The sequence below is a fragment of the Apodemus sylvaticus genome, chromosome 10 (assembly GCF_947179515.1).
Source record: "Apodemus sylvaticus chromosome 10, mApoSyl1.1, whole genome shotgun sequence".
Taxonomy (NCBI): Eukaryota; Metazoa; Chordata; class Mammalia; order Rodentia; family Muridae; genus Apodemus; species Apodemus sylvaticus.
This window is the reverse complement of record NC_067481.1, coordinates 7,420,049-7,440,861: the sequence shown is the minus strand read 5'-3', so window position 1 is coordinate 7,440,861 and position 20,813 is coordinate 7,420,049. Positions and strand designations below refer to the sequence as shown.

At 45.8% G+C, this 20,813-nt stretch overlaps 1 protein-coding gene across 1 annotated transcript; it reads right to left on the bottom strand.

Moving 5' to 3' along the window:
* Nucleotides 1-1,737: 1,737 nt before the first annotated feature.
* On the bottom strand, nt 1,738-19,569 carry LOC127694045 (CMRF35-like molecule 2). Its single transcript, XM_052195428.1, has 5 exons — nt 19,436-19,569; nt 11,800-11,991; nt 5,890-6,237; nt 5,137-5,248; nt 1,738-4,096 (listed from the first exon to the last, which is right to left on the bottom strand). Exons 2-5 carry the CDS (start codon nt 11,837-11,839, stop codon nt 3,997-3,999), a joined length of 600 nt encoding a protein of 199 aa, XP_052051388.1. The 5' UTR covers nt 11,840-11,991; nt 19,436-19,569; the 3' UTR covers nt 1,738-3,996.
* Nucleotides 19,570-20,813: the final 1,244 nt, after the last annotated feature.

The following is a 20,813-nucleotide window of genomic DNA, read 5'->3' as shown; positions in this document are numbered from 1 at the left end:
TGAGGTAACCCAGTCACAAAAGAATACACATGGAATGCAATCTCTGATAAGTGGATATTAATTAGCCCAGAAGCCCTGAATACCCAAGGCACAAATCGCATAACAAATGACTCCCATGAAGAAGTATGGAGAAGGTCCTGATCCTGGAAAGGATTGATCTGGCATTGGAGGGGAATATAAGGACAGAGAAAAAAAAGGAGGGAGGTGATTGGAGAATGGATGGAGAGAAGAAGGTTTATGGGACATATGGGGAGGGGAGATCCGGGAAAGGGGAAATTATTTGGAATGTAAACAAAGAATATAGAAAATAAAAATATTAAAAAAATGAAAATTTGATAAATTGTTTGTCACCAAAGTTTAAAACATTTTGACCAAGGAGATGACTCATGGATAACGTGCTTGTTCTGTAATTGTAAGAACGGAGTTTAGGACTACAGCACCTACATAAAACCTGGGTGTGGGGGCACACATTCGTAACCTCTGCACTGAAGGTGATAAGGGACTCCTAGGCACTCCTGGGGACTTGCTGGCCAGGCAGTCAAGCTCAGACAGCAAGCTCTAGATTCTGTGAGAGGATAATAAGTCACAAAGTAATATAGGAAAACAAAATAAGTTACAAAGTAACATAGGAAAACAATCAGTGTCAGCTCTGGCCTCCACGTGTGCTTGGACAGGCAAGTGTGCCCATACATACACGTGCACACAAACATACACATGTGCTATCCACATACAAACACACAAAGCACAATTTTATTCACAGTAAACTATCTTATAGGGAGGATAAAAACACAAGCCAGAGATTGAGATAAAATATGGACAAAGACTTCTGTGTACAGGATGCAGAGAACTCTAAAGAGAAAGCAGTAAGAAGCATTAATTTATTTAGTCTAGGCATGGCAGTGCATGTCGGCAGTACGCAACTTGAGTGGCTGAAACAGAAGTGTGCCAGGACGGCTTAGCAGGTAAAGGCACCTTCCTCCCAGTCTGAAGACCTGAGTTCAAGTCCCAGGACCCACTTGGTAGAAGAAGAGAACCAACTCCCACAAGTACAGAGACCACAGAAGTCTCCTGGCTTCTACATTTACACTGTGACACACACATGTGTGTGCATACACACTAAGTTAAAAGAAAAAAGTAACAAAATTCCAAAAATAGTTTCAATTCAAAACTAAATAGAAGACACGAAACGGATAGAAATGAAACACACCAGAAATATTTGCAATATCGTGAGTCACTTGGGAAACTCGGAACCACGCGCCTATCAGAATATCTGGAATGAACAGAAATAAAGCGAGCAGGAGGTGGGTTTCCGTAGTTAAGAGTGCTTGCTGCTCTTGTACAGAATCCAGACGTGGTTCCCAGCACTCACACAGAGGCTCAAGACCATCCACAACTCCAGTTCCAGGAATCCAGTGCTCCCTTCTGACCTCCAAGGCACCAGGCATGCAGCACATATATGGTGCACAGACACATTTGCAGGCAAAGCACTTCTAGGCAGCAAAGAAATCTAAATTCCTTTAAATAATGATAAAAGTTAAAAAAAAAAAAACACACACACACACACAAACCCAGATCTCCCATCCTTAGGTGATGGAAAACTAAGACAACATCACCGTGCCAGAAATAGTTGGGTTATTTCTTAGAAAACTAAACATATACTTACTATATGACTTAGTAGTTGTGCAAGGATACATCCTGAAGACATAAAAATACACAATCGTATAAAAAAATACAAAATGTGGACAACAGTTTTATTTGTAATGGAAATGACGCAAATACTTTAATGAATAAGGAGTTAAACCAACTGTAATGAATTTATACAATGGAATGATGCTCAGTAATGAAGAGGAATGGATGATTTCCAAGAACATCTGCTTGTGTGGATCCCAGGGGCCTTGTATTTAACCGGGGAGGAAAAGATATGCCACTGAAATGCGTCCCTTTCTAGAACATTCTCAAAGTGACAGAGCCAGAGTCGGACAGAGATCAGTGGTCTCTAGCGGGCATTAATGAGGCAGATCGGCATGAAGGAGGACTTGGGATGGTGGAGAAATCCTCTGTTTTGACTATGATGCATGGTATAGGACAAAGCTGCGTAGTTCAACACACATGTAAATGAATGCGTGTGAAAACAGCTGGGAATAGAATAAAAGCTGCTGTGCAGCTGAAACTAGCATGGTCGGTGGTCTAAGAGCCGCTGCAGTCTCTGTCCTTGGTTCTGAACGCGCACCTCAGCATCCTAACCACGCCTTCGGAGCTCTGTCCTCGGTCCTGAACACTCACCTGGTGGTTTCACCTACCTCTAGGAACCTGTTAATCTCTCTCCCTGTGCCTTTCTCTCCAGCCCTGTACATCCCGCGAGCTCACACCTCTAGGCTGCTACTTGACCCCCTCTGTCTGGTAATGTCTGCATCATCCAAGCCTGCCCCTCTCTTTCCCTCAACTGTCAGCAATACCCCATTACTTCCATCTCACAGACTTAGACCCTCCGCTCCCTGACTCTCTGCTGAACATGATGTATAAAATTTCCTAGCTTACATCCAGGATCTTGGTGCCCTCGAATCCATCCAATGTTCAAAAGGAACATGCAAACAAGAGTTGATGACGAATCCACACACTCCATCTGAATGCTAGAAGAAAAACTTCACGATGCTGGACTGACAGCCATTCCTCACTCTCAGAAACTACATCCACAGTGTGCTCTGTCAGTGGATAGAATTTCTATGGGCAACTATTATTGTGGTAGACATTCCCTATGTCTTTAATCCAGTTATAATGTTCCTATAAATATGTCCTCTCTCTAGAAAAGGGCATCACTAGCTCAAGACAGGCTTGATCCTGAGAGTGGAGAAGGAGGTCTAACCTAGATATCTGGAGTGAATAAAAATGGTGGAACCTGTGGCTAACCCTCTGAGTCCTCCCTGGAAAGAATAGCAATGAAATAATTGGCAAATATTCAACAGCCTTTTGCAGAGGGGAAGTTGCCCAGATCTGGCATTCGCTCACCACCAGCACCCTACCTGTCTTTGAATATCTGTCTTTTCCCCAAGGTAATCTCAGCCAGTTTCTTAAATGAGAAAAAAATGGACCCTCAGTTAACACTGCACACAGGCAGTGTACAAACTAACCTTCTCAGGTTAGGAAATGCAGGACTTCACTTCCAAGATATTTCATCACAGGCAAGCATGTGCTGAACTCTGACACATGCTTTCTGGTCATGGGGAACATAAGGAGGCTTCAAGATCATAGTGAGCTAAAAGGATCCAATGAGGTCAAAGAATGTTGTGTGCTTCGGGAGTCGGCAGTGGAAATGCTCTGCCAGAAGCCAATTCCTTTAGGATTGTTCTAGAAGAGGGGGCATGGCCTGTAAGTAATCTATGAGGGACATGTTCCTCAGAAAACTCTTCTCTGTAGTAAGTGGGTGATTGTTGCCATTGAAAACAATGCTTTTATGGCATTGAGAAGATCAAGAGACTAGACTTCTATTCCAGAAACTTCTAGAAGATTCTTACCCTTTGGAGCTGACATGAGAGCAGACTCCAGGAAATTTGGAGAAGGGAAAGGCAGACCTCTAACACAGGGTGCAGAAGAGTTTTGTTCCCTCTTTTTGGGGGGGGTGTTTGAGACAGAGTCTTATTATGTAGCCCTGGCTGTCCAGGAAATCACTATATAGACCAGGCTAGCCTTGAACTCACAGAAATTCACTTGGGTCTGCCCCTCCAGTGCTGGGATTAACGGCATGTGCCATTACTCCCAACCTCATTCCCTTGTTTACTCTGAGGACAACACAGGAGTCTGATATCCAAGACTCTGATAATCAGGGCTCCCCTTTGAAACACAGAACAATGAAGTCCAGAATCCAGGCACTGCAGAGTTGATCCAGAATCCAATGTGTCTCTCACACAGTCTGCAGGGCTGAGTCCCTCCCAGGGCATTCCTGGGATGCTTTGCTTCATAGCTCTTGGGCAGGTCACTCTACATACCCCTAGGAATCCCCTAAAGCCTGTTCACCCAGAAGATGGCACAGAGCATGCTCAGAAACAGAGGCAGCTTCAGGAAGGTCAGGACCTGGAAGTGGATGCCGCTGAGCAGGGACCTGTGGGCATGTGAAGATGGAAGGTGAGTTCAAGGAAAGGATCCGGGACCAACCTGTCTCTTCCCACATTTCCTAATGCTTCGCCTCAAAAGCCCAAATGATTCAGAATCAGAGTAGGGACTGACCCAAGGAGATCTCTCCCTGTGCTCCCTCCCTTCCCTGGTCTGTTGTTACAGAGAGGTGGTGGGTGAAGAGAGGAAAGGGTTCTACCCAGGTGTGCTTTTTTAAAAGCATGGCCCAGAGTTACCTACTGTCTCCCCATTATTAAACGACTTTATTGGTGATTGGGCACAGCTCACATAGCGCAAGCTGGTTTTTTGATGTACTTATGACTTTGAACTCCTGTTTATTTTACTGTGGATTCCCTGGTGCTGGTAATTATAGATGTGTGCCACAACACCCAATCTATACACCCCTGGGGATCAAACTCTGGACTTTGTGCCCACCAGACAGGCATCCCAATAACTAAGCTACATCCCTAGCCTTCAGTTGACTTCCTGGAACTAGTTCTCCTGAATTTCCCTCCCTCGGGGCCTAGAGACATCCTGGCCCTCTCTGAGTATTTCTAAGGAGGAAGAATAGATGTAAGCTTCAGCACGGAGCTGAGTCTATTCCTTTACATACCTCATGAGCAGCTCCTGGGAGCAAGAACCCCAGCTAGACAATGGCCTTTGCACTTATTTATTTATCGTGGGGCTCAGAGCTTGAACTAAGATTCTTAGACTTGGTGTCAAGCAATTTGACTCTCAACAGTGACTTTTGGAAGAGCTAGGACTCCAAGTCTAGAGTCTGGTGGGGAAGGACAGGGAGGGGGAAATGGGAAGGCTATGTGAATCTGTTAAACACGGAGTCTGCCCCAAGCCTGAGTCCCTTGTGTCTCTCCTCCATCCTTGGCATCCACAGGGAGGCTTGCAGAATGTGAAAAGAGACATCAGGGTGGGTAGATATCACTCAACCATAAGGTTTCCCCAACACGAGGTACCACTACTCACCCCCACAATCCTACAGCCACTGACTCTCCCCGGGACTTAGGTCCTTACCATAGTTGGAAGAAGAACACTGCATTAGTACTAATCCTCAGGTTCTGTCCAGAATTCACTAGTGAAAGGGTAGCAGTTGTGGCTGGGAGTGTGGTCTCCATGGGGGTTGTGACTATTGGAAATAAAGATACACACCAGGTCACTGCTTAGTCCCAAGCCTGTACTGAGTATCTGTGTGGATCTGATGATATTCACAGTGGAGGTTTTGAGAAGTTCTTTAAACCAAACCTCAGCCACATCCTGGGTGGGGCACTCAAGGGCTGAAAGAACCTTCTTGCCCAAAGACTGGCCATCTGTGCTATCTCAGACTTTCTTCCCATCCTTGTCTGACTCTGACTGAGGGAGGGTAGAGAGGTCTCTCAGGGGTCCCCCATCCCATCCCAACTGGTGGGGAGCCTATGAGTGTGAAAGAACACAGCTCAGCTTGTGGCCCAAGGATCCTCCCAGAGGCCATGAAGGGTTGCCAAGCATCCTTCAAATGGGAACAATTGAAGATCACTTTAACCCACTGCTAAGGAGGGCATAGGTTGTTTCTCAGCTCCTCCTAAAGACATCAGATGTCAGATTGTGTGACCATTACTGCACCCCTCCCCCATCAGTCATCTTTCTCCATGTCCGTCACACTCTCTTTTCCCAGCCTGGCTGAGATGACCACAGCACTCAGAGGCACATTTCAAAGCAATGTCCACACATGTCCCAAGTGCAGGCAGACACTCCCTAAAAGCTCTGTGGCTGGAGCTAGTGGAGTCTTACCTGGGAAAACATGCACCTTGACGCAGACCGAAGGGTCACGTGACCACGAATCCCAGATAAAGGAAGTCTGAATCTTGCACCAGTAAGACCCAGCGTCGTCTTCTCTGAGGTCCTCCATGATCACTGTGATGGTGGAGTTCTCAACATGGTCTCTGATGGACACTCGACCACTCTTCTTTTCTTTCTCACTTCCATCGGTTTCTACAATAGTTTTACACGTGGTGTCATGTGGTCCTCGGCACCAGTATTTCATGTAGCCCTTATAGGATTGTCTGTATTGACACTGCACGCGGAGATAGCCTCCTACGTAGCCAGACACAGAGCCAGGTCCCGTCAGAGATAAGCAACCTGGAAAACATAAACCAGAATCTAGATCTCCTTCCAGGTGGGCTGGAAAGTAGCTGTTTGCCTGAAACATGGGGAGATCCAGGAATAGCACCAGGACAGACTTAGGATGCAAGCTAAATGGACTGGAGGCTGTGGCAGAGAGACAAGCAGAAATCTCTTCCCTGAGGAGACAAGGCACCAACTCACTGACTGACTATGCATGGACCCTGCCTTTACAGGCTGGGTAAGTGAAGACAAGGCCACAACTGGCTTAAGGTTAGGTTGTGTAAAAATCACTCTCTTTGCACTGAAGCCTCAGCATTCTGGAATCTTCTGCAAGACTTGCTCTTTAAAAATTCAACTTCTAAATTCCTAGTACTTGGAAGGCTAAGAAAGGAGAATTTTGAGTTTGAATTTAAGGTCAGCTTCATCTAATTGGGAGTTTTGAGCCAACCTGAGCTACACAGCAGATGCTGTCTCAAAATTAAAAAAAAACAACTGATTGGCTCCATTATTGTGACCAGGCTGTGTGCCCTGCCATACGTTACTTCATGTTGTGCAAATGTAGTTTTCCAGATTGCGGCTTGCCATAAAAGACTATTTTTTAAAACAATATTTTTACATATGATTTTATGTGTGTGATATACGTACCCACAGAAGTCAGAGAGGACCCCCGGTATTACAGTTAGAGATAGTTGTGACCCTCCATGTGGGTTCTAGGAACCAAATCTGGGTCCTCTCTGAGAGCAACAAGTGCTCTTAACCACCGAGTCATTGCCTCAGTCCTGAGAGACCGCACTTGGCAAGCAGCGTTTGACTCCATCTAAAGGATGGAGGATTATTGCACACACCTAGGAGGAAACACAAGCACCAGCATCCAGCACCATCCGGAGGGCTCAGACTGATGGGTGACTTATTCCTGGCAGTAGAAAGGGGCCACCCTAAGAATGTACTGGGGTAAACGGGGGCTGTAGGGGTACACGGGCAGCATAGAAAGAAAGTGAAATTATGGAGACGAGAGAAGGGAGTGGAGCCCTCTTGTCCTAGAGTCTGACTGGAGCCTCTCTCCATCAGATGAGAACAATCAGTGTTTTCTGTAAAGGCTGCTGGCATAGAGTTGAGATTGGTTTCATATACAGATGTTTAATTTAAAGAAGCAAGGCTCCAGGCTTAAGGCTTGGATATGCATACCCTTGGTTATGGCTTCATTCCTTTATTCCCACTGCCCAAGAAAGTGGTATCTTAAAGAAACCCTGTCTTTGGCTGGAGAGATGGCTCAGCGGTTAAGAGCACTGACTGCTCTTCCAAAGGTCCTGAGTTCAAATCCCAGCAACCACATGGTGGCTCACAACCATCTGTAATGAGATCAGATGCCCCTTCTGGTGTGTCTGAAGGCAGCTACAGGGTACTTACATATAATAAATAAATAATTTTTTTAAAAAAAGAAACCCTGTCTTGGAAAACAAAAAAATGAATGAATGAATGAAAGGAACGAAGGAAAGAAAAAAGAAGAAAACAAAGGAAGAGAGAAAGAAAAGAAACAAGAAAGAAGGAAGAAAGAAGAGAGACAGACAGACAGGGAGAGAGAGAGGGAGAGAGAAAGAAAGATATCTTTGGGACTATTAATTGTTTTGATAAACCTATTCCCTTGAACTGCAAGTCCAAATAAACCCTTCCTCCTTATGTTGATTCTTGCTGAGGATTTTGTTACAGTAGCAAGAAAACACTGTAGCAGCTGAGACCAACCAGAAGCATCCTAAGCTATTTCTTGAATATACAAGCTTATCTTGTTCCTTGACACTTCCATAGCCAGTAGTAAGAGACAAGTAGAGGAGACGGATGGAGGTCTTATTGTCACTTCCTCTTTATAGCTACCTCTTACTGTGTGTCTGTAAAACCAAGACAATGCTGCCTTCTCTGCCTAGGTCACAAATGGTTCATAGGCGTAAATGGCATTAGCAGTCTCTACGAGATCGGCGACTGCAGGCTCTACGTCCTAAGAGCCCACGGTCCTCACCACTCTGTGCTTCAATTATTTCTTCTTTTATTATTTTTCCATTAAAATTTATTTTATTCAGATTATGTTTTCTAAAAGAGAAGGCCCCATGTGAGCGACTTTTGGAAGTCCTTGTGTTCTTTGAGAACCACATTTTCTGTACTGAGCATTTCAGTTGGGCTTGGTGTCATGTCGACTGGAAAGACAGACAGTAAATGATGGAGCAAAGGTGAACCTTAAGCAGCGTCTTTTGGGGGCCTGAGAGAGCAAGTCAGCTAAGGGCAGGGTGGTACTGACTACAGTCCGTGGAGCCAGACTGTCTGACAATTCCACCCAAGTTCCAATCTGAGCATTTGTATAGTATTTATGCCTCCAGACGGGGATTGTCTTCCTCCAGGCTCCACACTACCAGGAAAGCAGAGATGGTGGTGCTCTCAGCTCCTCCCTGCAGCTAGTGGGGCACCTGAAGCCAGTGGGGCACACTGATTTAATCAAACCCAAGAACCTTCCAGAATCTGTGGGAGGGAACCTGCCTCTCCCAACCTAGCACCAGACCCAGGACACAACTGCCTTTTGTGGTTTTGTTTTTGAGACAAGGTTTCACAATGTAGCCAAATCAGCCTTGAACTCAAGATCCTCATCCCTCGCCCTCCTGGGTGCTGGATGAAATTACAGGCGTGAGACATCACACCCAGCAGATTATTTTATTTAGCATAATGTCCTCAGGTTCTTTCATGTTTTAATGAATGTCAGGACTAATCTGAGCACTGAAAATTGTGTACATACGCCAAAATATCATAGTGTGTCTCATGAGTGTGTGCAATCATCGTTTCAATGAAATAAAGCTCTAATGACACTTTACAAACGTGAACCGTGTGGCCTATAAAATGCACACTGAATAGAAGTTGTAGTTTCTCATTAAAGTTTTTTGTTTGTTGGTGGTGAGCATGGTGTCTGTAAAGACCGGGGCACAGCTTTAGGGAGCCAGTTCTCCCCATTCACTTTGTGGGGTCAGACTTGTCCTGCCAGGCTTGGGAGGCAAGCACTTCCACCCACGGGCCAGCTCTTGGCCTAAGTTTTGTTCATTTTATTTTGTTTGGTTTTGTTTCTTGTTTTTCTTTCTCTTTCCCCCTCTTCCTCCTCCTCCTCCTCCTCCCCCCTCCTCCTCCTCTTCCTTCTCCTCCTTTCTCTTTAGAAAAGCTCTCCCTAGTAAGCCAAAGCTGAACTCACATTCCACTTACCTCAGCCCTTTGAGGGCTAGGATTATGGCGTGTGCCACCCTGCCTGACTGTTTCTGTTCATTTCATATCAGAAAACACTTTCTCTCCTTTTCCTTTTCCTTTCCCTCACTTGCTCTGGGATTGTCTCTTCTGTCTTCCCTTCTATACCTTCCTCATTCTTCCCTCTTGGGATCACGATAGAACCCCTTGTGGGCCTTTTCTATAAATACAAGATGGCTGCCTTTTCCCAAACCGTGTTTAGAACCTTAGGTGGATGCAGCGGGTGAGGGGATGTTATGAAAGAAGAGAGGGCTGAGATATGGAAGAAGTGCGCTGTATGTCAGTACAAATTACTTCACAGTTTAAATCAGGACACCAGCACTCTGTCCATTGTGTAAAGATAGATGGGTCAGGGTGGAGAGGCTCACTCCGGAAGGATGGGTGAAAGAGGTCTTCCTCTAGAGTTCACTGCCCTGAACTGTGCTTGGGCTATTTTGTCAGATGTAAGCAAGCTGACTTGAAGCAGTTGTAGGCTGGGAGTAGTCCTGCTTTGCCGTGTTTGCTGATTACCAGGATGTCAATACTCTCATCATATCTGATTTGAACCTCTCATTTACTGCAGAGGAGGGAAAAGCTCACAGTCAACTCCCATGAGCTGGAACAAGACAGCTTCAGCCATCATTGTGTCTGGAAACTACTTCAGTCATAACAACATTCCCACCCCACTCTCCAGATTGTATGAAAATTATATCATCATCGTTGTAATCGTTTCACACCATCATCTTCACCATCCTCACCTCTAACTAACATCATCACCATTACTACCAACACTACCATCTTCACCATCACCACCACCACCATCATTGTCATCATCACCACCTTCAGTCAAGGAAGCTCAAGCCCCTTAAGTGTAATACAATGAATGAATGAATCGAATGTCTTACTTGGCCTAAAGAGCTAGATTTTATCTTGTTCTGTTTGTTGGTTGCTTTGAACCAGGCTCTCATGTAGCCAAAGCTGGCCTGGAACTAGCTATTTAGCTGACATGCCCTTCCGCCTCTGATGACAATCTAGATCATGAAGGTGTTGAGGGGCTTGGAGATGCTCCAGGCTCCTCTCTCTTCATAAGACAGCTGTTTGGGGTCCAGCAAGATGGTTCAGTGGGCGCTTGCTGGGCCAACCCAGTTATCATAGTTAGGCCCCGAGACTCACCCTAATGGTGGAAGAAGAGAGCTGACTTGACAAAACTGTCCTCCGACCTCACATCACCACCCACAACCACACATACCACAAGACACATAACAAAAAGAAGAAAGAAAACTACGTGTGGTCAGTGTCACTCAGCTGGCCTCTTCCTTTAAACCCTAGCCACCACTGAATTAAAAAAAAATGCAGGTAGACATGGGGTAGCTTCTGTATTCTGTGAGGGTCCAGCAGCAGCAGCAGCAACAACAATATGTAAAAAAAAAAAATCCATCTGCAAAGAAATATCCTCAAATTTCCATCCCCAACAGTTTCTCGAAGGAAAAATACATTCTCCTCCCTTTTTGTTTGTTTTGTGAGACAGGGGGCTCATTATGTAGACCAGGCTGGCATTGAACTCACACAGACCCTCCCACATCTACCTCCCAAGTACAGAGACTAAAGGCATGCACGACCATGCTTGGCCTAAGTATCTTTTAAAGATTTTTTTTTAAGGCAAGATCTCACTATGTAGTTGAGGCAGGCCTCTAACCTCCTGCCTCAGCCTCCTGCATGCTATGATTCCAGGCACCCACTGTCACAACTGGCTACACCTTATTCCATACAAACGCTTCCAACCTCTTTAAACATCAGCAAAAACGAGGTCATTGCTGATTTCTGCCTGATCCGCAGTCTTTACGATCTCTGTCTACACTTCAGCATAAATCATTGCCTCTCTGCTTCACTGGCTGGTCCATCCTGCAAGGCTGACTTCTGTGGAGCCTCAAGGAAGCCTCCATCCTTCTTAGGGAAGAGTGAGGGGTCCCTGGTGTTGTTGATATCTACACGATTGGTCTGTGTTGTAGCAAGACTCACCCTGTAGTATAATCACTTGACTCCCTCAATCAAATAGAATTCCCCTTGACTGGGTAAGTGACTTTATAGTTACAACATTTAGAACAATCCAGGGTTGCAGTTGGTGCTTAGTAATGATGGTTTGTAGGATCCATGGATGAATGCTGGTATATACAGATAGACAAAGAGACGGATGAATGTGTGTGTGTTCCCCCTGCCCCTGGCCCCCACCCCCACCTCTGCAGACACCTGGATTCTGGCTTGAAGCCAGGACTCTGACTCCCCCCACCCTCTACAAAATTAGGTTCACAGATCCACTGCCCTACTCACCTTGGAAGCAGAGAAGGAGCAGACCTGAATACAGCCACATGCTCCTGCCTCGCTGTGTGCCCTCCCCAGAAAACTCCAGGTCGCTGCTGGAATCCAGATGTGTGTGTAACAGAGTCCTGGCAACCACCTTCTTGTTCGAGTTCTCTCTGTGTGATTTTCCGTATCTTCTTCCTTCTCACTCTGAGCTACTTCCTAATTTAACAAAAAAGGAAGATGAGCGAGAGTTGCTTCAGAGCAGATTCATCGCACAGGCCTGCACTTAATAAAAGCACATTTGTCACAGCCTGAAGCTTCAGGAAAGCCAATTGCTCTGTGCAATAGCTCCAGCCCTTGTTTCTTCAGCTCCCTTTCCTGTCTAGTACATTTACCTGATCTCCACTGCTTCCCTTCACTATGGCTACCATCTTTGGGGTCATAAGTGCCCTGCACTCAAAGAGCAGAGATGAGGGAGCCCCCTGTGTCTTTCTCAGGCACTGCTCCTCAGGCCCCCTCTTACAACCCAACACCCCAACATCCCTCCAGACTCAACATTTGACTTCCTGTGGTCAAGGTCTATTCAGACTCAATGCTTGACTTCCTGTGGTCAAGCTCTATTCAGTAACCAATTGCTCTCCTTGTTCAGAGCCAAGGTCACCATCCAAGGTGTAGATTCCAGGGACATCAAACTCAAACTCTGTTTCTATCTATTTACAACATTATTTGTGTATCTACTGTGTGTGCACACGCACACACCAAGGTGCATGTGCGGACATTGGAGGACAACGTGTGGGGATCTGCTCTCTCCTTCTACCACGTAGGGTTGGAGGATCAAACTCAGGTTGTCAAGCTTGGCAGCAAGCCCCTTTAACTGTTAAGCCAGCCCTCACCCATTTCTATCATAAGCTAACAGTAAGCCCTGGAGCATGTTGGGAAATCATTCTTCCCTCCAGTTCCCTCATCTATGGAGCAGAATAATCAAGACAATTCTTTTGTCGACGGTGTTGCTAATTATTTATTATTCTTGGGCAAATTCTCCTGTATTTCATTTTTACTTGTATTATCCTCTCTCTGCTTCCTCCCACTTCCACTAAATCCGTTTTTTTTCTTCCAACAGTTCCCCCTTATTTTGTTTGTCTGAGCTCATTTACAGTTCCCTGCGTGGGAACTGGTCTGGGCGTGGTCTGGGAAGCTATGCACAGACATAGACAACTTCCCTCTTCCAAAGAAAATAATAATTCTCTTTTTAAAGAGTTTATTCATTTTTATTTTGATGGGTGCAAGTGTCTGCCTGAATGTTTGTCTGTGCACTACATGTATGCCTGGTGCCCGAAGAGGTCAGTAGACTCCCTGGAACTCGAGTTCAGGTCTCCCCACCCAGAAAGTCAAGCAAGGGACTATAAAGTCCTCAGCAAATAAGAGCACTTGTGGTTCTTCCAGAGGACAAGGACTTAGATCCCAGCCCTACCGGGCATGCAGTTCCAAGGGTTTCTGGCCTCTGTGGATACCAGCATGAACAGAGTGCACATCTATACCTGCAGGCAAGCCACTCATGCACATGAATAAAAACAAATAAATGTTTAAAAAAAACAAACAAAAAAGATCAAACCAGTCTCTAGCTCTTTCCATTTGGCTCTGTATGTGTGTGTGTGTGTGTGTGTGTGTGTATGGGTGTGTGTGCATGCAGGTGTGTGTGTGTGTGTGTGTGTGTGTGTGTGTCTGTGTGTCTGTGCAGGTGTGTGCTCTTTCATGCCAAATCTTATCTCTAGAGTTGTTTGATTAAATTAATACACATACACATAATACACAAATACACATAAATTTCTCAAACTCTCAAAGAATAAAGAATTGAAAACAAAACCAAGCAGTTTTAAAGAAAAACAAAAACAAACAAATAAAGCCAAAACGGAAGCTGGTCATAGTGGCCCATGCCTGTAATCCCAGCATTCCCAAGGTGGGGATAGGAAGACTGTTGTAAATTCAGGGTTAACCTGGGCTACAGAAGTGAATTAAGGGCCAACCTAAGGTACAGAGCAAAACCCTGTTTCCAAAAAACAGCAATAAATAAATAAGAATAAAGGGAAAGGGACTTATCAAAATCAAATATGATTTAAAACATATAAAATGGGTCTAGTATGATGTCATCTCACTGTGGCCCAAATTCCACCGGCATCAGCAGCCTGGGTCCATAAAAGCCTCTCCCAGAGGCACCAAATATGGAGATTCTCCACAAATGTCAAACCCAAAGTTTTCATTCTCAGTGACTCAAAGTCAGAAGAAAAGGGAAATGCCCACAGACTGTAAAGGGAGCAGAAGGCTGTGAGCGAAAGGTGCCAGGGAGCCAATGGTGAAGCAGCCTTCGGCTGCAGCAAGGGCAGGGAGGAGAGGTCTAAATAGGCAGGGTGGGGATGAAGTCAACAGCTTAGGCCCCTGCCAGGCAGAGATCAACAGCTGAGATCCCTGCTGCAAACTGAGATTCCCCTAAGGTCACTGCAGCCACAGAACAGCAAGGGAAGGGTGCTCATGGATGCACTGAGCTATCTTGGGAGAGTCATGAGTCACTAAAGAGTTCCCCAGAACCGAAATTTAGGGCCAGCAAGATGGCTCAGTGGGTAGAGGTGCATGCTGCTAAGCCAGAGAAACTTAGTTATCACTCTGCTCTTGGGAAATGCCTCCCTTCATAAGAAAGACTAGGAAGCTAAAAGGCCACTTTTACAGAGCTGTGAAGATGATGTCTCTGTTAGTAAAAGGATTGTCACCAAAGCATGAGTATCTGAGGTCAGGCCCCCAGCACAGAGGTAAAAAGGCAAATACAGCTATGTGCACCAGTAATACTAGCAGTGGGGACACAGAGATGCAGGAGGAGCCCTGAGACATGCTACCTGGAGGGTCTAGATGAATCAGTAAGCTCCAGGCTTAGAGAGTGCTTGGGGAAGACAGCTGGTATTGATCTCTGGCCTTCATATGCACACCTGTGCATGGACATGCACACACACACATACACACACACACACACACACAACCACTCTTATCAGCTTTGCAGATTTTTTTCTTCTATTATGAAAAAGTCATAGAGAATCAAAAATAGAGAGATTCATAAAGAAAGCGGTTAGGCCAGGCATGTGGCACATGTCTTCAATCCTAGAACTCAGAATCAAGGGGCAGAGGTGTATAGATTGCTCTCAGTTCAAGACCAGCCTTTTCTATATAGGAGGTTACAGGAGAGCTAAGACTACACAGTAATACCTCATCTCAAAATAAATAAACAAGTAAATATGCCACCTAGGAGATAGGAAAGATGCACATCGGATTTGGAAAGATAATTCAGTGGTTAAGAGGACTTGCTTCAGCGGACCTGTGTTCAGTTCCCATCACTCACAGGATGGCTCACAGGAGCCTGTAACTCCATTTCCAGGAGATACACTTTTTTTTCCTCAAGAAATGCACTTGGAGAGTTGGAGAGATGGATCACAGTTAAAAGCACTTGTTCTTCCAGAAGACCCAGGTTCAATTCCCAGCACCCACACAGTGGCTTGCAACTATCTGTAGCTAGTTCCAGGGGGTCCAAACAACCTCCTCTGGCCTCTGTGAGCTACAGGTATGCAGGTGATGCACATACAGACATGCAGGCAAAACATTCATGTACACAAAGTAAAATAAATAGTACATCAGTCCAGTGATGCATGGCTGCGGTGGAAGGCACTGTGTGACACAGTTCCTGGGCCTGGAGCACAGCTAGCAGGGCATGGGCCTCCACAAGTGTCTATGATTGCTAGGTGTTAGGCTTGTTTGTATAATATTGTCCATGATTTACTTTATGTTTCTCCTTTGGGAAATATTCTCCCTGCCAAGGTTAATGGCTCCATAATAATTAGAAGCAGCAGGAGCCCAGGAGGCAAGGGTGTGTCTAATATCCTTTAAAAATTGGTAAAAAGATGAGACCTTTCGGGCTGTGGGAAAGAACTCTGAAAACATGAGTACAAGAATGTATAATTTCTCAATTATGCAAAATATAAGGGTGCAACACGTATTACATGAGGGGCTTCATGGACCTAAAAGAACAGAGGCAGCTGCACTATGAGCCAGCTTGTCAGAAAGATATTAAGGAAGGAGATAAACATTTAGGGAGTAATGATTTCAGGGCAAGATCCCACCCAGATAGCTTCAGATTCCTGAGTTCAAGGTCAGCCTGGGACAGAGTTTAGGCCCAGGCATGGTGGGAATGGCTATCTCTGGACAGGATCCCACCCAGCTAGCCTATTGTCTGTGCTTACAAAAGAAGGCAAATCTCTGAATTCATTTGCCACATTAAAACAAAACAAAACTATATTTGCTGTCTTTTTCTAAGAATCAAGGGGCTGAGGTCATAAAATGCTGATTCATGGGATAATCAAAAAAGAACCTGGGGTAGAGAATTGAATTGATTTGCAAATAAAAGACTGGGCTTTGCTCTGCAGGAGCTGAGCTGTCTGGAGCTCTCTGGAGAGCTGTCTCAGGCAGATGCGCTTTCAGCTTGTACCCATGATTGACTTTGAGACATTCTTTTGCTCTCCCAAACACCCCTTCCTCAGGACCTCTCCAAGCCAAAGATGGTCCTTGGCATACATCTAATATTTTTAAAAGAAACTAAATGATCTCTGTAGATTATGTTTTACCTAGATGACAGAGAGAAAGAAATCTAAATATGGATGAGAGGGATATACAGATAAATTAACAGAAAGATGATTGATGGAAAGATCAATAGATAGGTGATAGATAGATAGATAGATAGATAGATAGATAGATAGATAGATAGATAGATAGATTGGTTGATTGCTGTCTTAGTCAGGGTTTCTATTCCTGCACAAACATCATGACCAAGAAGCAAGTTGGGGAGGAAAGGGTTTATTGAGCTTACACTTCCATGTTGCAGTTCATCACTAAAGGAAGTCAGGACTGGAACTCAAGCAGGTCAGGAAGCAGGAGCTGATGCAGAGGTCATGGAGGGATGTTTCTTACTGGCTTGCTTCCCCTGGCTTGCTCAGCCTGCTCTCTTATAGAACCCAAGAGCACCAGCCCAAAGGTGGAACCACCCACAAGGTGCCCTCACCACTTGATCACTAATTGAGAAAATGCCCCACAGCTGAATCTCATGGAGGCACTTCCCCAACTGAAGCTCCTTTCTCTGTGATAACTCCAGCCTGTGTCAAGTTAATACCCAAAACTAACCAGTACAATTGCCATACAGTTAGTCTTTTAATTTTTTTTATTTATTTCATTGAGCATGATGATGCACAATTTTAATCCCAGCACTTGGGAAACAGAGATTGGTGGATCTCTCTGAGTTTGAGGCCAGCCTGGTCTACACAGTGAGTATCAGGACAGTCGGGGCTGTGTAGAAAAATACTATATTAAAAAAAATCTATTTATGCCTGGCAGTTTCACCTACATATATGTCTGTGCACCATGAGTGTGCAGTGCCTGGGGAGACCAGAAGAGGTTGTCAGATCCCTTGGGACTGGAGATGCAGACCATTGTGAACCGCCATGTGGGTGCTGTGATTAAACCCCAGTCCTCTGGAAAAGCAACCAGTGTTTTGAACTATTGACTCATCTTTGCAGCCCCCAATATACAGTATTTTAAGTTAGTGAAAGTAAGAACTTGGATCTCAACTCTCAGTAGGCAGAGAGGCAGGTAGATCTCTGAGTTCAAGGCTAGAAGGAGTCTACAGAGGGAGTTCTAGGACTGCCAACGCTACACAGAGAGACTCTGTCTCAAAAAAACAAGAAACAAACAAAAAGCAAGCACTAGGCTCCCAGCATGAGAGGACGAGAGGACGCAGATATTTCTCACTGTCTACAGAGATCCTGGTGAAGGGGGCAGTGACTGGCTCAATAGGTCATGCCCTGTTAATGAAGGGTGTAGTTGCAATGGCAACTGGAACATTTAGCTTCCTGGACAGACCCAAAACACAAGGAAGCATTTCTGGGAAGCAGGAAATGGTTGCTCCACAGTGGCTTTGCCCGCTTTGGTGGGAGGTCCTGCAGCCAGCCTGGCTGGATGTAGAGCTCACCCTTGAGTGTGCCTAGAAGATGCTTTCTTGTGTTTCCAGGGAAGCTTAACTGAGCAGGAAAGAGCATCCCTGAGTGTGGGTAGCAGCATCCCTTGGTCTAGAGTCTGAGATGGGATAAAACTGGAATGAGGAAGGGGCCAGCAAGACGGCTTATCAGGAAAAGGCACTTTCTGCCGAGCCTGAGGAACTGAATTCAATACTTGGGAACAACACTTTGGAAAAGAGGACAGACTCTTCTGAAGGAGCATCATACACACACACACACACGCACACGTACACGCTCACGCACATGCGCGCATACACACACACATGCATGCATACGCGCGCGCGCATGCACATGCACACACACACATAAAACACACATATACAAACACACATATACATATGAACACACATATATACACATACATGCACTCAAACACACATAAATAGATGTACACATATGTACACAGACACATACAGACTCATGCACATACACACAGAGAGACACATGCAGACTCATACATGTAGAGAGATACAGACACATATACACAGAGATACACACAAATAGACACATGCATACGCACAGAAAGACACAGACTCAAACACATAGAGAGAGACACACATACACACATGGATAGACACACAGAGACACATGACTCACACGCATACAGACTCACACAGGTGCAATCAGCAATCAGTAAATGTTTTGTTTTTAATTTAGAGGAGAAGGAGAGCGTGAAGCCCACACCAGTATCTGTGGCTTTCCTCTCCCACTTGGAGACACACTCGCCAGCTGCGCCCTTCCCCACCATGGTGAAGCACACCCTCAAACCGTGGACAACAAATCCTTCCCTTGCTTTTGTTTATCCCGAGGAATGAGAACAACCTGGAACTCATGCTCACAGCTCGGGGACTCTGAGCAAGAACATGTTAAGTCAGAAGGCAGAAAGAAGCTCATTTGCCAGAATGGTTTCCACAGTAGCCATCAGCACCTGTCTGCTGAGCATCACGCATTGTTGTGTGACAGCTCCACATAAGTCCCGGCATCTTTACCCCAGACCTAGCTCATCCTTCGCATAAACGAACTTTGACTGTGTCTTTCCATGAAATACTAAAAGCCCAGACATGGGCGGCTGAAGAACTTCCACAGGGCTAGCCTGCTGTCTTCCTGGCTGCCAGCTTCCTGCTGCCTACTTTGCCTGTCTCTGCCCTTTCCACATGAGTTAAACAGTCAGAGCTGCCTTCCCATCTCCGCTGAGATTCCCCAGTGTTCAGAACGCCTGCGATCTGTCAGTGGCCCCCCTATGTGCCAGTCTTGCTGTGTGTTTGGGGATGAAGGCAGTCTTGCCCTCAAGAGTACACACACACACACACACACACACACACACACACACTGTGCCATCCCAGGACCTCTGGTCAACCAGCCTAGCTGGATGACTTTTCCTTGGGTCTTTCATTGGCAGAGACCCCTCCCTGCCTAAAGTGGAGCCTGAAGCCCTCTAGTCCTGCCCTGCTCTCCCTCTCACTCCCTAGAGCAGCCCCCCACCCTCTCCTACCACACCAGGCCAGGGCTCCCTGACTAACCCAACACCAGCCTCCCACACTGACCCAAAACCAGACCACTACCTTGCCTCTCTGCTCCCTCGGCCAAAAGCAGGGCCAGGGACTCCTGCTGCTGACTTGAGACGCTTTCTCATGTCCTCGTGTCCTGATTTTCTCCTTTGCGCTTGGTTTTTTTGTTTCTTCCTCATCTCAGGAATGGAAACTACAGCTTCCTAGAAAAAGAAGAACTGGAGGTAGGCAAGCCGAAACTCTTGTGGCTTCGATTCTCATAATAATTAACATAGGCCTCCCAATTTCTAAAGAGTGGCTGGCAGCTTCTGCAAACAGACAAGCCACACTTTTATGTATTACTGAGTTCTCAAATTCATTGGGCAAGCAGAATTCTCTGCAGTCCGGACTGGGAATTTGACATGTAATTGCAACCCCACCCCCACCCCCAACTTGCCACCCCATTTTAAAAATTGTGTGTGCAGTTCCTGCATAGACCAGAAGAGGGCGTTGATTCTCTCTGAGTTGAAGTTACAGGCAGCTGTGAACCACTGAGAGAACTGCACTATGAGAACTGAACAGCAGAATATGCTCTTAACAACAGAGCCGTCTCTCCACCTCCGCACTCGCAAATCTTCACAAAGTGTTGCTGACACGGTCAGTGTTAACATACATTATCTTTAACTGTACAGTCTGTTAATGAATATTTTATTTAGATTGCCTCTGTGGCCATAAAGGTGAGAAACGGGTGTGTGCTAGCATCCCAGTAGAAGCCAGACAGCATGCTCAGGTGTGTATATGAAGACATTTTAATTAGGAAAGACTTAATAAAAATCAACCAGAGAGGGAAAAACAAAAAACAAAAACCAGGACTAATAACAGCAGTCCTGACCCTTCTAACCAGAACTCAGAATGTGCCGAAGCACGGCTTCACAGCCGGCTTGGGTGGGTCACAATAGGAAGTAGGCCTGAGCAAGGGTGACCTCAGAAATGTTAATAACAGAGGCTGGGGGCAGGGGACAGGACAGGGACTTGCTCATTTGCTCTCCTATTTCTTCGGCACCCAGTGTGACCCCCATCCCCACTCCAAGCAGCACCAACTGGGACGGCTGGCCTGGGTAGAGCCATCAGTCACCTGGGATCTCCCAGGTGAGAAAGATGCTAAAAGGGAACCTTCAAGGCAGAGACATCTCTGTCAAAGATATCTACACCAAAGGCAGGCCACAGCCATCTGGTCTACACGGCTCTCCAGAGGACACCGGAGACCGTGGAGTGTCAAACTTCTCCAAACCCTTCAACCTCTGTCTTCTGACCGTCTCCTCCCGGTCGGTGACCCTACGGACCATTTGTTCAACACGAAAAAGCCCCATGACAGATGGACTTCAATCGTTACCACTTTCAAGATCTTTTTTATTTCACTTTCAGCTTTCCTGGAATTTTTTTTAAAGCCGCT

What these genes read in the sequence shown, in the direction of transcription:
- LOC127694045 (XM_052195428.1), bottom strand. Translation starts at nt 11,839, where the DNA reads ATGTGGCTGTATTCAGGTCTGCTCCTTCTCTGCTTCCAAG. An exon ending in GCTCCTTCTCTGCTTCCAAG is followed by an intron (nt 6,238 to 11,799) that starts GTGAGTAGGGCA and finishes TATGTTTTCCAG; the next exon opens with GTTGCTTATCTCTGACGGGA. An exon ending in GTGTTCTTCTTCCAACTATG is followed by an intron (nt 4,097 to 5,136) that starts GTAAGGACCTAA and finishes ACATGCCCACAG; the next exon opens with GTCCCTGCTCAGCGGCATCC.